Genomic DNA, 16,287 nt, shown 5'->3' on the forward strand with positions numbered 1-16,287 from the left:
CATGACCATCTTTATATAGGCCAACAACAGGAGATCGTCTGTGTGGTGTGATGAAGCCACAGAGAAAGCAGTCTTTTTTTTTTGGCTTTAAAGGGCATGTGCTCTCCTGCAGTACATTAATTGTTGGACTTGGATGTGTACATAGATGTGTCTTATTACTGTTTCCGCTGCAAATTTAACTTTTTCGGGGTGTTTCTCGGCTCTGTGACTGTGTGGATAGCCGACTCAGAAAATGCATGCATGGCATCCTTGACCTGGTCACAGATACTGGGAACATTGTTACATACGAATACGATGATGTTAGGGCGCCACTCTGTGAATGATTGCCAGGTACGTGCTACGCCATGTAAGTGATGGTTGGAGTTGGCAGGCTGAGCAGCTAAGCCGGTGCATGCGCAAGCACGAAGGGGTCAAACTTGTGAAACATAGCTACGGAGCACATGCATGGCAGTGGTACTGACCCAGTGTGTTCGAGAGGTGAGCGCCGGGGAACGTACGCCGGTACGTGCAGTAGGTGAAACTGTCGTACGACCTGCATGATAGTTGGTGAAACCGTCGGACGGACGCCCTAGCTCTGTGAGAGATCGACTGTGACCTCCGTAGTGCTCAGCTTGTAACAGCACCTACTAGTTGCATCAGATAGGATCCACGCACAGTTTAAATCTACAATGTCAATACCAAAGATTGTATCCATATAATATAGTGCATATATGCATGATAATATGAATGTACTATCTCAACACAACCAGAATCTGCAACTTCTTCCAGTGATGTGAGGTTCTCCTAGTGTTTTAGCATTCAATATTTATTATAAACTTTCCCTACCAAATACCTTCTAGCGAGGATTTCCATGTACTATGACTAGTTGTATTGTTTTATTAATACTTAAAAATACTAGGAACACTCCATCATTTTGGTAGTGCGAGACTCGTATATCAGCTAGCTCCAGTAGTCCTATTTGGAGCAACATAAATTTAGGATAAACCATCTTTTCTCCAGCTACCCCATGACAGCTAGCCACTTAACATAGAAGAAGCTAGTTCAAGCCAGGAGAAACTTACCATTTGGCACATCAGGTTTTTCTTGACCTCCTATGGTGGCTTCCACAGCCAGATCTCTACGATGAAGACACATCGGACGTAGGGGTAAGTGGGAGGAGGGGTCGCGGAGAAGAGGAAGACCGGTGAAGGGAGGAGCTCACACTTTTGGAGGACGACCAATGAGTGCGGCGCAGGTGGGGTGAGTGGGTGAGGACAACACAGGCAGGGCAGATGAGGGAGGCACAGGTGGGACGGCGCGGGGCGGGCGGAGCGAGGAAGACGAGAGAAGCTATAAAAACTGTATGGGTTTTTGGGCTTATTGGTTTCGTAGTAAAGGAGGGAGAAGCGCATGGAGAATAAGCCCACCATAAATTTTGTGTTTGATTCTATTGAGGCTTTTTTCACTAAGAAGCTGGTCCAAAAGCATTCCAACCAAAGACATTTTCTTTCCAAGTGAATTTTTTGGTACCTATGATAAAAATAATATGGCTTGAAACTCTCATTTCTTAACCCTTCTTGAATGAGGGGCTTCATGAATGTGTTTTCCTAACAGATGTATGAAGTGCATGACATAAGAGTATAAGAGTATAATCAATGTACATGAAAATACTGTAAAGGAAGTTCTATATGCAAAAAAATAGCAAGGGCAATTCTCTTATTTAGCACTAGCACCACCCTCACATACATAGGTGGGAGACGGAATTGATGCTCTAAGAGCATCTCCACCAAATTGAGGAACTCAATCCCCTTTCCCCTAATAACAAAATGGATTCAGTAGGATTTTTTTTTAGCTCTAATAGATCCCCTTCTTTTGGATCCCCATTCCCTATAATTTTTCTCAATTTCTCAAACATGTTGTCAATCACTCAAAGAAAGGGGAAGAATAAGAGATTTTTGTCGATCCCCTTTCTTCCCTGAACTGTCAACCGTTGGATCAACGCATCTACGGGAGGTGGTGCTTGTCACTGGCAAACCACCGCTACGCTGGAGCGAGGGCCGACCATGTTGTCATGCCTAGGTGCCACGCAGACAGGCCGGGGGCCGGCCACACACCGCTGCAGTGGCACATTGCACGGGCGAGGGTGGGGCCAGCCACGGAACCGCGCCGAAGCATCGCACTGGCGAGGGTGGGCGCCAGTCACAGTGGGGCACCGTGCGCATAAGGACGCAGGCCGGCCATGCCGCGACAACATGGCGTCGCACGGTCAAGGGCGTGGAGGGCCGACATGCTAAAGCCCCGATCGTGGTGGGAAATCGCACTGGCGAGCGTTGGGTGAGAAAGAAAAAGGAGAGTTCTACTTACAGACAAGTGGGTCCCACTTAAATAAAAGAGGATGGAGTTTACTCAATCTGCTACAGTAGCACCACCTTTAACCTAAAACTTTATTTTCTCAATTACCTATAGCAATTTTTTTGGAAAAAGAAGACCCGGTGAAGATGCTCTTATACAGAGAGCCAAGGCGCTTTTGACACAGCTTCTCGAGCAACTTCATGAGTTGTTTGAATCTATTTGTGTCAAACGGTACTTTCAAAACAGCTTCACATGTGAAGCTACTTAAAATGTGCTCTCACTAGCAATTTATGTAAGATGAAGCTAGAAATAGTAGCTTTTCCTAGCTTCAACTCGCTTTGGTGGGTCTTGCGTGGGATTTTGTGAGAGCATGTTTTAAAAAGATCTACTGTTTTGCCAAACAGTTCATAAGAACAACTTTAACTTCACCGGTAAAGCTGCTAATGAAGCTAAAGCCGAAAAAAACTGCTTTACTGGTGAAGCGGAGCTATGCCAAATAGGTGCTAAAGTTGGACATTGGAATCCTTTTACGTAGGAAATATAGGCACAATTTTTCTTGAAAATACTGTAAACGGAAAAAAAAACAATAAGAGAAATGCTCTTTATCCCGTTGTTACAGTTTTTTCCCCATGCCGTTGTCATCGTTTGGCCAAGTGATAACTTTAATCCAGCCAGGCAATGCTGTGAGCTGGCAACGATGTGGGCTAATGAAGGGCAGTGGCCATTGGATCCTTTGGAGGGCTACAGGGTTGTATGCAGTCTTCAATATGCCTTGAATAGTAAAATATAAATAAAAATTGATGAATAAGGAGTAGGAGTATCTTCAGCAGTTCTCTTTTCCTAACCCCTACCAAGAAAAAAAAATATTATTTTGAAGATCTTGTAGCTCCAGCAGTTCTCCAAACTCAACCCCAATGATTTTTTTTTCTCAGTATCTCAAATCATAGCCTCCCACCCCTCAAATAAAGGGATACCTCTCCTCCCCCAATCCACTATTTTTTTTTACTGAGGATTAGATTTTCTCGTTCTGCTGGAGAGAAGACCTTCAAAACCCTAAAACACGTTTTGTATCTTCCCTCAATAACTAATTTTTAGGGTTAGAGTTTTCTCCTACTGCTCGAGATGCTCTGAGCCTACAATGACCTGCGCATGTAGGTGGTCCCTTACATTTTCCGGATCATGCTTATTCTCGACAATACATATACACTCCAGCTCCACCCAGTATAAACAGAACCGGTTTTGGTACTGCAATCAACAGATCGCCTGTTTGGCCACATCTGGGTAATTCTTGGGATAGCGACAAACAACTCGCTACATTCTTGAAACCAAGCAGCAGATAGGTTATGTTCAGAGCTAAGGTGATTGTAGGCTATCCCACTTCTCAAAACAAACACTCCATGAAGCTCATAGGCATTATCAGGATATCACCACAAGGGCAAAATTTGACATCACATTGTCAAAATATTATGTTCAGACCCTCAAAACTACATATTTGTGTTTTAGGGAACCACAAATCTGGTCTACGAAAATAAGCAGGCATCAACTAAATCTGGGTTTTGCTGAAATTCCTAACAATGGTCATCAGCAAAGGGCCAGACCGCCAGAGTCATGTTCCATAGCTGCGGTCTCCAGCATCCCCAAGGCCTGGGACTATAAAACTGCAGTACATTAGCGAGAATGAGTTAGCAGTGCAATAATCATGATTTATGCATATGTTGGTAAAAATATAATTACCCTTTCTCATTCACAATTGGATCCATAGTTCCTGTATACACACAAATCCTGCAGAAAAGAGTGATAAGATATACAATCATCAAGGTAACCTTGATACTAAAAATGCAACAAATTTATAGAACTTCAGAATGCACCCTGGGAATCTTTGATTGAGTTTCTTGATGGCAGGAGGAGCAGCAACAGCTGATATCTGCATAACAATGACTGTTTAGAAAATAATAACCATTTTTTAATCAACAAACAGATCTGTTTCATCTTTTTCATTATTTTTTTTTGCTTCACGAACTTACGATTCTTATCTGACTGATTTTAGCTCCACGCTCCTTAACCAGATCAACTGCTGCAGTGATTGTTCCACCTGATGGAAAACACAAGGTAAGAAGAAAGACGACCACTCAAACACAGCATGGGTATAGGAGTGAAATCAATCAGGCAAACTCAAAAAGAATGATAACCCAATATAAGAATTGGCTGTGATATACAAGGAAAAGGATTACCAGTTGCTAGCATAGGATCCACAAGGAGTATATTACATCCTTTTGGGAATCTATCAGGTAGCCTGCACTCAAAATTATGTTCCATTGATCATCAGGAAAACAAGTACCATTGGTAATTTCATACAACACTATAGCTTGCAACTCAACTATTTCAATAGATTGTTCTAGGAAAAGATCTTGTGATACATCAAATTAACTAAAAGTGTACAATAAGATAGAAAAGAGTAAGCTGGAACACAGTTCATAATCACTGTGGTTCCAACCTTGTCTGATGAAAGTGACTTCTTCATCAAGAAAATTAAATTAACTAAAGAATATTTAACAACCTCCACTGTTTGTTTCCTAACTACAAACAACAACAACAAGAACAAAGCCTTTAAATCCCAAACAAGTTGGGGTAGGCTAAAGTTGAAACCCAGTAGAAGCCATCAAGGTTAAGGCACGTGAATAGCTGTTTTCCAAGCACTCCTATCTAAGGCTAAGTCTTTGGATATATTCCATCCTTTCAAGTCTCCTTTTATTGCCTCTACCCAAGTCAACTTCGATCTTCCTCTGCCTCTCTTCATGTTACTATCCTGGCTTAGGATTCCACTATGCACCGGTGCCTCTGGAGGTCTCCGTTGGACATGTCCAAACCATCTCAACCGGTGTTGGACAAGCTTTTCTTCAATTGGTGCTACCCCTAATCTATCACGTATATCATCGTTCCGAACTCGATCCCTTCTTGTATGACCACAAATCCAACGCAACATACGCATTTCCGCGACACTTATCTGTTGAACATGTCGTCTTTTCGTAGGCCAACATTCTGCACCATACAACATAGCAGGTCTAATCGTCGTCCTATAAAACTTGCTTTTTAGCTTCTGTGGTACCCTTTTGTCACATAGGACACCAGATGCTTGGCGCCACTTCATCCACCCTGCTTTGATTCTATGGCTAACATCTTCATCAATATCCCCGTCTCTCCGTAGCATTGATCCTAAATATCGAAAGGTATCCTTCCTAGGCACTACTTGACCTTCCAAACTAATATCTTCCTCCTCCCGAGTAGTAGTGCCGAAGTCACATTTCATATACTCAGTTTTAGTTCTACTGAGTCTAAAACCTTTGGACTCCAAAGTCTCCCGCCATAACTCCAGTTTCTGATTCACTCCTGTCCGGCTTTCATCAACTAGCACTACATCGTCCGCGAAAAAGCATACACCAAGAGATGTCCCCTTGTATGTCCCTTGTGACCTCATCCATCACTAAGGCAAACAGATAAGGGCTCAAAGCTGACCCTTAATGTAGTCCTATCCTAATCGAAAAGTCATCCGTGTCTCCATCACTTGTTCGAACACTAGTCACAACATTGTTGTACATGTCCTTAATGAGCCCGACGTACTTTGCTGGGACTTTATGTTTGTCCAAAACCCACCACATAACATTCCATGGTATTTTATCATAAGCCTTCTCCAAGTCAATAAAAATCATGTGTAGGTCCTTTTCTCTATACCGCTCCATAACTTGTCTTATTAAAAAAATGGCTTCCATGGTTGATCTTCCGGGTATGAAACCAAATTGGTTCATAGAGACCCGAGTTATTGCTCTCAAGCGATGCTCGATAACTCTCTCCCATAGCTTCATAGTATGGCTCATCAACTTAATTCTCCGGTAATTAGTACAACTTTGAATATCCCCTTTATTCTTGTAGATCGGTACCAATATACTTCTCCACTCGTCAGGCATCTTGTTCGATCGAAAAATATGGTTGAACAGCTTGGTTAGCCATACTATAGTTATGTCCTCGAGGCATCTCTACACCTCGATTGGGATACCATCCGGTCCTTTTCAACGCCTCTCTGACCTCAGATTCTTGGATTCTCCGCACAAAGCGCCTATTGGTGTCATCAAAAGAGTCATCCAACTAAAAGGTTGTGTCCGAATTCTCACCATTGAACAATTTATCAAAATACTCTTGCCATCGATGTCGAATCTCATCTCTTTCACCAAGAGATACTCTCTTTCATCTTTAATGCACTTAACTTGGTTGAAGCCCCTTGTCTTTCTCTCACGAACCCTAGTCATCCTATAAATGTCCTTCTCTCCTTCCTTCGTACTCAAATATTGGTAAAGATCCTCGTACGCTCTACCATTTGCCACACTTATAGCTCGCTTTGCAGTCTTCTTTGCCACCTTGTATATCTCTATATTGTCCACACTCCTGTCATGGTACAAACGTCTATAGCATTCTTTCTTCTCCTTAATAGCCCTTTGGACTTTCTCGTTCCACCACCAAGTATCTTTAGCCTCGCCTCCACTTCCTTTGGTTACTCCACACACCTCTGAGGCCACCTTCCGAATGTTGGTTGCCATCTTCTCCCACATGTTGTTTATGTCCTCTTCTTCCTTCCAAGAGCCCTCTTTGATAACCCTTTCCCTGAATACTTCTGACGTCTCCCCTTTCAGTTTCCACCACTTTATTCTTTCAATCTTAGCTTGTTTATCCCTACGGGCACACACCTGAAAACGAAAGTCTGCCACCAAAAGCTTATGTTGAGAAACAACACTCCCCTGATATCACCTTGCAACCCAAGCATGCTCGTTTGTCCTTTCTTCTTGCGAGGACAAGTCAATCTGGCTAGAGTGTTGTCCGCTACTGAAGGTCACTAGATGAGATTCTCTCTTTCTAAAGAAAGTGTTGGCTATCATCAGGTCAAAAGCTACCGCGAAGTCCAAAACTTCCTCCCCCTCCTGATTCCTACTATAATACCCAAAACCTCCATGAACTGCCTCGAAACCTGCGCTTGTAGTTTCCTAGCTACAAACAAGCTACATTTTTATTGAGATAATATTTCGTTCTGCCAAATGAAGTTACATAGCTTTAGTAGAGCCCCAACTACTGTGTTATAACATATCAACGACATTTTTTATCTAAATGCAAAACAAAAAGAATGGCACCTACTTATTTAAGTAAACAGAGGGCAGCAGCGTTGTCTCATCCCTGGACATACCTTCATTTAGTATAGGTAAAAAAGGAACATTAGCAGTAATCAATAAGCATGCTTAAATAAATAGATAAATTTATCTAGAAAACTAGACCAGTTTTTATGTGCTAAATTTGTCCAGTAAAAGAAAAGTTGAAGCACACCATGTGTTTCTGGACATACTAGTAGCATATTCATCAGCAGAAAGTGTTTCGATCAAATATGATGTTCTTTGTAAGTCAAAAGATGAAAACATATTGCATCACAAACATCAGCAAGTGAGAAATTGAGTTTTTTTTTTTTCCCAACAAATCAAAAGTTATTTTTTCTCACCTAAATGGAAAGTTCTAGTTGATGGCAAAATTGATGTTGCAAGATCTGCAAGAGCAAGCCCTGCTCTAAGAATAGGTACAATCTGAAATATATCAATAAAATTCAAGGTTATTTAATAATAATGCCAAATTTGCAAAAAGATACATTGAAGAGAAATACAAACCATGATTGGCTCCATCTCACTGACAGATTCAACAACCGCAGTGCCCACAGGTGTCTGGATCTCCCGTGTTACTGTCGGCTACCAGAAGAAAGTGGAGAACTATCTCAATGATCACATACTCAACGAAATAAAATTCATCATTACTGACTGCCCAGAATAAAATACATTACAAGTTTCCTTTTCACATCGCAGTGATCATTATTTTCACATCTACCCTAAATTTATCTTAACATCAAACACTTGCATTAGCACCACCAAATAAAGCATTTCCATCTAGTTTTAGGTAAGAATTAGGAACATACCAACCAATCCCGAGTTGCCTCATAGATTAGCAATCTCCCTAACTCCCCCATTGCACTCCCTGCAATTAATTGTCACAAGTGAAGCACGACGCACCAAGAATAAGGACGAGATTCAGAAGAACAATAAAAAAAGGCACAGCACTCACTGAAGGCATGGGAAGGGGTGGAGTGATCGCGGAGCACTGAGACCCAGTGGCTGATCAGCGAGTGCCCCGGCACCACCACCTGCCAACGGCGCAATAAACCACCAACACCTTGATCTCCGACGAGTATTACGGCACCAATCACTAATACAACGTGGGAGCAGGTGGGTTCGTACCTTGAAATCGTCGACGGCCACTGGTCCGTTGTTACAGTTCTCCATCCTCCGTACTCAAGATTGGGACCTTTGCTGGAGGCCTTTAGGGTTTTAAGTGAGTCAGGATTAGGACGAAAAGCAATCGGCGGCAAGGGGAGGCGGCGGGATGGGAGTGCAGGATGGCAAGTTGGGAAGGCGGCGGCAGTGGCGGATCCATAAACGAGCCAAGGGGGGTGCTGAACAATAGAAGGCTAGGAAGACTAGAAATTTTACTAGCCGTATACTAATCGATATAACAAAGATTTATATCAATTCAAAGTCCTAAACAATTAAGTGGAACATTGAAATAGAAAAGTACCAAATCAAGAGCCTTCCATAGCAAAAAAACAAAAAACACATATGCTTTCACGATGTAACCCATCAATTCGCTTCCTATAAGCCCTGGACCAGCAACTATTTCATCCATATTAAGTTCAATCCGCAGTTTTTTTTTTACTCAATCCGGCTATCTCACTACTCTTTGATACATATTTCTTAGGCCTTGTTTAGTTCCTCCCCAAAAGTTTACACCCTATCCCATCGAATGTTGGGACACATACATGGAGTATTAAATATGGCAACATATCAGGCGCAAACCAACCAACCTGTGCAAACTTGAAAACTATCAATCAGGACTACTAGATGCTGATCCAATGGATGGGGTGAGGGGGCTTAAGCGCAAAAAAAAGGCCGACGGGTGGAGGGCTTAAGCGCAAAAAAATCCCACCTCTCACCCCATCCATTGGATCAACATCTAGTGGTCCTGATTGGTAGTTTCTAAGTTTGCACAGATTGGTTGGTTTGCACCTGATACGTTGCCATTAAATATAGACTAAAAAAATAATTAATTGCACAAATTGCGACTACTTTGCGAGACGAATCTTTTAAGCCTAATTAGTCCATGATTTGACAACAAGTGCTACAGTACACACATGTGCTAATGACAGGCTAATTAGGCTTAATAAATTCGTCTCGCGGTTTACTGACGGATTCTGTAATTTGTTTTTTTATTAGTATCCAAACACCCCATGCGACGTCCCCATATGACACCCGATATGACACTCCAAAACTTTACACCCTGAAACTAAACAGGGCCTTAGTTCTATACCTTGAGATATGAAGTGTTGCAAAGTAAAATGCAATTATTAGTAACTAGATAAGTATTCAGTACATATGGGCGGCTCTTAGCCTGTCACCTCTCACCGTGCGACACTGCTGTGACGTACTGGTCCAGGGCCGTGGAGCGACGGGGGCAGGGGCCGGGAGCCGGCCAGCGCCAGCCGCAGTGCCGCACGCCCAGGCCACGGAGAAGGCCAGAAGGGGACAGGAGAGAGAGGAACTGCCGCCTGGACGGGGGCACGGGGACGCGAGGACGGGCGACGGGGGCACGGGGCGACTCGCGACTTCGCGAGCGGCGAGCGCTACGGCCGCTCGAGTCGGGGACGGGACGAGCCGCCGGCGGGGGCTGAAGCTAGGGATACCGGTGTTTTTGGGCTGGGCTGTGAAGACTTGCTCTGTGTTAATTCGGGGGGTGGGGGGGGGGGGGGGGGGGGGGGGGGGGGGGGGGGGGTGGCGCGGGCGGGCGTCCGCCCCTGGTCGGCGGGGAATTAGGGATGGATGGGCGTGTTTCTGCAATTGTGCTCCATAAGCGCGTGGTTGGACCATACATGGGCCAGGCTAGGCAATGTTTGCTACTCCCTTGGTAAAAAAAAAATCGTCTAAGATTTATATAGGTTAAATTTGGTTTAATTAAGTTTATAGAATCTTCTTAAAAAATAAGTTTATAGAAAATACTAATAGTAATGTTTTTATCTATTAATAAACTATAGTCATGTAATAACCGTTTTCTTATTTTTTTGGTATTCTTTGTTTCTTTAATAAACACGGTTGGTCATAACTTGTAAGTACGTCTATGCTTAGAAGCAGATCGAGAAACATTATATTTTGGAAGTAAAAATAGATAAAGCTAAAATTGTGGTTAACTTGTGAACTTATTTAATTTGATGTATTCATAATAACCTTAATGTGTTATCATGATACTTTTAAATCTATTATCGCATCATTTCTAAAAAAAATGTTCTTAATATTTGTAGCACATGTTAGCAAAAATGATATGGGTCCATCCATGCTACCTATTGTACCAGTGAGGCCATAGCTTTTAGGTAAAACTAGAAGGTACTCCGCGTGTTACTGCCGAGATTGCAAAAAAATTAAAAATGAAATTAAGTAGAGATGATATGGATAGCTTGTATTAAAAGGTTAAAAGTTAGTGGCACAGTATGTCTATTAATGAAAGATGATGTGAATAGTTAGTGGAACATGATGTGGATGTCTGCATGTTGAGATAAACCCGAGATGATGTGGATAGCTTGTATTAAGAGGTTGGAAGTTAGTGGCATGACATGGCTATTAGTGGAAGATGATATGGATGTCTTGCATGTCGAGAGAGAACCTGAGACGACATGGATAGCTTGCATTAAGAGGTTGGAAGTTAGTGGCATGACATGGCTATTAGTGGAAGATGATATGATTCCAAACTTCAGGCAACTTTTCATATAACCAAGAGATGTTCATGCTTATGTGATGCACATGCAAGAGACATGATTAACACTACTCAAGCACATTTTGCAAAGGGTTAACATTAAGCAAAAGAGTTTGTCTCTATCTTTAAAAGTTTAAGTTAGGTCTCATTTTTTAAACAATTGAATTAAACACCTCTGCCACCACTTGCAAGATTATGAACTAGAGCTCATGATCACCATCGGATATGTCTTGTTTGAGACTTGAGTTTCGTCTTAACTTGAGACTGACAACTAGGGTGTCACAGTCTGCCTATGGATAATGGAAGACCTGGCATAGCTGAAGTCATCTTTGTAATTTTCTTTTAGACCCTTTGGTCATTTTGTAATAAAGTTAATGTATGTACATAAACACTAATATGTATCACTAATTGTCTTGTATGTATGAAGAAACTGATCCTGGCATACATTTGATGTGCATTCGATTCCTTGAAACTGGGTGTGGCATACGGTCAGCGTAAACCGTTCCCCAATCTTGCGCCGTGATTAACACTGTTGCCAAATGGATCGAAACAAACTTCAACATGATGCACATCATCACCTAGGAGGATCATCAGGTGTGACCAAAATGATTTCTGGTCATGTGGTGTGGTAGGTGCAAATCATGCTATGATCTTGCGCCGAGATTAATAGTCTTCAAACGGAACGAAATAAGCTTCCACTTAGACGCATGACACCTAGGAGGATCAACGAGTGCGACCAAATTGATTTTCACTAGTGGTACAGTGGATGCAAACGGTGCCCCAATCTTGCATTAAGATTGACGCTATCTCCAAATAGACCGAAATGAGCTTTCACTTGGCCCACGTCTTCTAGGAGGACCATCAGGTGCAACCAAAAGGATATCCGACCCTATGGTAGAGTCGGCATAAACTGTGCCTCGATCTTGCGTCGAGATTAATACTGTCTCGAAATAGACCAAAACGTGCTTTCAATTAACCCATGTCACCTAAGACGACCATAGGGTGTGACAAAAATGATTTCTAAGCCTGATGGTATGGTCGGCACAAATAGTGTCCTGATCTTGCGCTGAGATTAACACTGTCTCGAATTGGACTGAAATGAGCTTCTGCTTGCTCTACATCTCCTAGGAGTACCATCAAGTGCGATAGAAGTGATCTGCAAGCTTATGGTACGGTCCGTGCAACAACCTATGGTCCGGTCTTGCACCGAGATAAACACTATTGCTAAACAGATCAAAACAGTCTTCAACACGAAGTACCTAGGATCATGAGGTGCGACCAAAAATGATTTCCGATCCTGTTGTACGGTCGGTGCAAACCGTGCCTTGATCTTGCGACGAGATTATCATTATCTCCAAACCGAATGGAACGAGCTTCCACTTGGACCCATGTCACCTAGGAGGACCATTGCGTGCAACCATATCAATTTCTAAGCCTATACTACAGTCGTTGCAAACGGTGCCCCAATCTTGCGTCGAGATTAACGCTATATCCAAACCGACCAAAATGAGCTTCCACTTGATCCACATCTCTTAGGAGGACCATCAGGTGCAACCAAAATGATCTCTGATCATGTGATATAATTGACACAAACGATGCACCAATCTTGCATCATGATTAACATTGTCTGTAAACAAACTGAAACAAGCTTCCACCTAACCCATGTCACCTAGAAGGACCATCAGGTGTGACCAAAATGGTTTCTAATCCTATGGTATGGTCGATGCAAACTGTGCCTCGATCTTACGTTGAGACTAGAAGTATCTCCAAACGGACCGAAAAGAGCTTTCGCTTGTCCCACAACACCTAGGAGGTCCATTGGGTGCGACCAAAGTGATTTGCAAGCCTATGGTATGGTATGTGGAACCGCGCTCCGATCTTGCGTAGAGCTTATCACTTTAGCTAAACAGATCGAAACAAGCTTCAATGTGATGGACGTCACCTAGAAGGACCATCGGGTGCGACCAAAATGATTTCCGATCCTGCGGTACTGTTGGCGCAAACTGTTCCCCGATCTTGCGCCGAGATTAACACTATTGCCAAATGGATTGAAACAAACTTCAACATGATGCACATCACCTATGAGGACCATTAGGTGCGACCACAATTATTTCCGATCCTATGGTACGGTTGGCACAAACCGTGCCCGGCTCTTGTACCGAGATTAACATTGTCTCAAAATAGAGCAAAACGATCTTCCAATGAGACCAATGCCACATAGGGGACCATCGGGTGTGACGAAACCGATTTCTCAGCTTGTGGTACAGTCGACGCAAATAGTGAACCAATCTTGCGTCCAGATTAACGCTATATGTGTTGACACCAAAATTATGTTCAAGAAGAAGGGACCCCGAGGTCTAAATTTGTCAAAGGAAAGCCAAAGATATTCAGCAAGGATCGGCTAACCAGGTCGCCATCAAATAAATAAGATGAGATCATCGTTCCAAGATAATGGGCCCAATTGGCAGAAACGGCGGGACTCAGCAAGAGACGCATCGGGTTCCATAGAAAGGAAAGATTGGAGTCCAAGTTATCTTAAATTAGGAAGTTTTGTTTTCTTTTCTAAGTTTTCATAACCGGTCTTGTTCAACCAGGACTCGTAGTCAAGCCTCGGGTATAAATAGTGAACGCCGGCTATTGTAATAGACATCTCTCATCGATCAACAAAACAAGTATCTTTACTTTTCGGCTCACGCCACCCCTTAGGAGTAGGAGTAGAGTAGATTTCAACGAGTTCTTTGGGCAAGCAGGGTTGCATCGGATGACCTGACCTCCGACTTGTTTGTGAGTATCCGTCACAACTTATATTGTTACTTGTGAGGCTGCAACAGACAACTGATCTCTTGCAAGTCGCAGTATAAGTTAGTTATCGATCTATATTGTTATTTGTAAGGCTGAAACAGATGATTGATCTCTTACAAATCACAGTATAGATCAGTTATCGATTCATATCAACCTTTACAAAGCTGCAACAGACGACTGATCTCTTATAAACGTTGGTATTAATCAAAGTTATCGATATCGTGCTAAATAGTTTACTGTTTAATACAATATCACCAATTGCCAGATCTAGATTGAGATTTATTGGTCTTATTATTTTGATCTATCGTCTGCCAATTATTATCACAGTTGAATTCAATTCTTGACGTTAGATCCAGTTTGATGACTAATCCATCTTGATCTTGATCGTACATGGTGGGTGCCTGAGGTCGTGTTTTGTTAAGAGATAGATTCATTGATCGCCATTATCCGGTATGACTCCGCTATCAATGCTGCATCAGCCGACTCGATCTGTTGATAGTGTGTCAGATTGGACATTGTCGGTTAATAGATCTATCTATTAAGAAGAGCACGACGTCAGCCACTCGCTATGTCTCCATCGGCTATTTAGCCGATGGCCTGAGCTTCCACGCGTATAACATGCCTTCATGATTTCTTTGCGATGTAAGTAGATCCATCGATTGCTGGTCTCTGATCTAGGGTCCTAGTGTCAATGCTGCATCAGACGACTCGACCTGTTGATGGTACAATAGATTGAGCCTAGTTATTTGTAGTTTTATTTACATGCAACGGATGAGTGATCGTATGCTATACGATAAGATCTCCGGAATCGGCTGTTTTAGCCGATGGCCCTATATGTCAAGGACGTACTGGCTATTTACATGCTTTTATAGGCTGTTGCGTGTCAACGCGCGCGAGGGCGGCGGAGGAGGTCGGCGCATCAACGGCAAGCAGCTGCCTGGCACCTGCTTGTCGGTGACGATGTATCGACTGGCAGAGCCATCTCCACCCCTTCGTTCTCTGGATTTTGCAAGGAAACGTGATGGTCACTTTTAACAAAAGTTGTTGATCTATAATAGATCTCCAACTTTGATTAAGAAGTGACATCCAAAGATCACTAGATTTTGAGATTTGGAATGTTGAACAAGGGTGCAGTGAAACTGAAATATGGGTTCAGTTTCAAGTTTTGAAATAGTTTTGATTAAGCTACTTTGGCATTTAATTAATGATCAACCATTAATCAAACATCACAACTAAATGCACAATAGCAAAGCTCAAGTGTAGGACCAAAGAATGGTACAAAAGTTGGCCACATTTTATTTGTGAAAATTCATGTAATAATTTACCAAAGTATGAATTTAAACACTGATTTCCAAGGACGACCAAAATGGCTGTCTGAAAATCAACCTTAAATCCAACCTTTGGGCTCCAAATTAAACATGTTTAATTTAGAAACATCATCACTTTTTGATTCTACATTATAAAGCACACTTTGTACTACAAGTTTTATTTTAGCAAAATTTTATATGTTTAAACAAATTCTCATATATAAATTCACAAAGAGCCTTAATTGATATTGTTGTTAACATTTCATGTATCACCTAAAACACATCATAATTAACATTAACATGCTTATAACTTAAACATGAAATGCATGAATGAATCAATACTTGCTAATTATGTTTGATGATGCTCATGATCAAACTTTTAATGGCATTTTAACATCTGGGATGTTACAATCATCCCCCCTTAAAGAAATCTCGTCCTAAGATTATGAAGTGACAAAAAGCCTTGGGTTGAGTAATGGAAAAGGAAATGTGTCAAACACATTAACTTGCAAAGAGTTCATAAAACAACAAGGGTTGGTTCGGAGATTACATCGAGATCAATTTGAAGGTTGCAAGTAACAAGGGATTTAGAAAATTCAGGAGAAGTACTGATGTGAATTCCCAAAAGGGATTCCAAGAGAGAGAAAGTACATTAATTGTGGACTATAATGGATCATGATCATAGACCCCGATAACAACGAGTGCCCTGTATTTCCTTATGGTGGCCAACGACAGGAGGTTCCAGGTTTCGACGCTCTACCGTTGTCACTAATCATGGTACCACCGTAGGGTACAATTGCAGTAACTTTCAACCAACACACCAACACATGTCGGCTATCAAAATCAAGGAGTAGCGTGTCACCGGCGCATGGCATGGACTGAAGCGGCGCATGGCATGGACTGAAGCGAGACGACAACGGCGACGTATACGGGAGCCTACGGCCGTTGCTCGTCATAACCGCCCAGGCTC

The 16,287-nt window shown here is 42.3% G+C and overlaps 1 protein-coding gene across 3 annotated transcripts; it reads right to left on the minus strand.

Moving 5' to 3' along the window:
* Nucleotides 1-3,709: 3,709 nt before the first annotated feature.
* Nucleotides 3,710-10,179, minus strand: LOC136530391 (uracil phosphoribosyltransferase-like). 3 transcript variants are annotated; one of them, XM_066523134.1, is made up of 12 exons: nt 9,870-10,179; nt 8,649-8,728; nt 8,476-8,554; nt 8,330-8,388; nt 8,028-8,105; nt 7,865-7,946; nt 7,510-7,558; nt 4,563-4,624; nt 4,356-4,423; nt 4,200-4,255; nt 4,066-4,113; nt 3,710-3,989 (listed from the first exon to the last, which is right to left on the minus strand). In XM_066523134.1, the coding sequence occupies exons 2-12, from the start codon at nt 8,691-8,693 to the stop codon at nt 3,938-3,940; spliced, it is 678 nt and encodes a 225-aa protein (XP_066379231.1). In that variant the 5' UTR covers nt 8,694-8,728; nt 9,870-10,179; the 3' UTR covers nt 3,710-3,937. The 3 variants fall into 3 exon arrangements, with proteins under 3 accessions (XP_066379231.1, XP_066379233.1, XP_066379232.1); XM_066523136.1 differs by having other exon boundaries at nt 9,863-10,179; XM_066523135.1 differs by lacking the exon at nt 9,870-10,179 and having other exon boundaries at nt 8,649-9,838.
* Between the last annotated feature and the right edge of the window lie 6,108 nt (nt 10,180-16,287).

Source organism: Miscanthus floridulus, unplaced genomic scaffold, assembly GCF_019320115.1.
Source record: "Miscanthus floridulus cultivar M001 unplaced genomic scaffold, ASM1932011v1 fs_118_1, whole genome shotgun sequence".
Taxonomy (NCBI): domain Eukaryota; kingdom Viridiplantae; phylum Streptophyta; class Magnoliopsida; order Poales; family Poaceae; genus Miscanthus; species Miscanthus floridulus.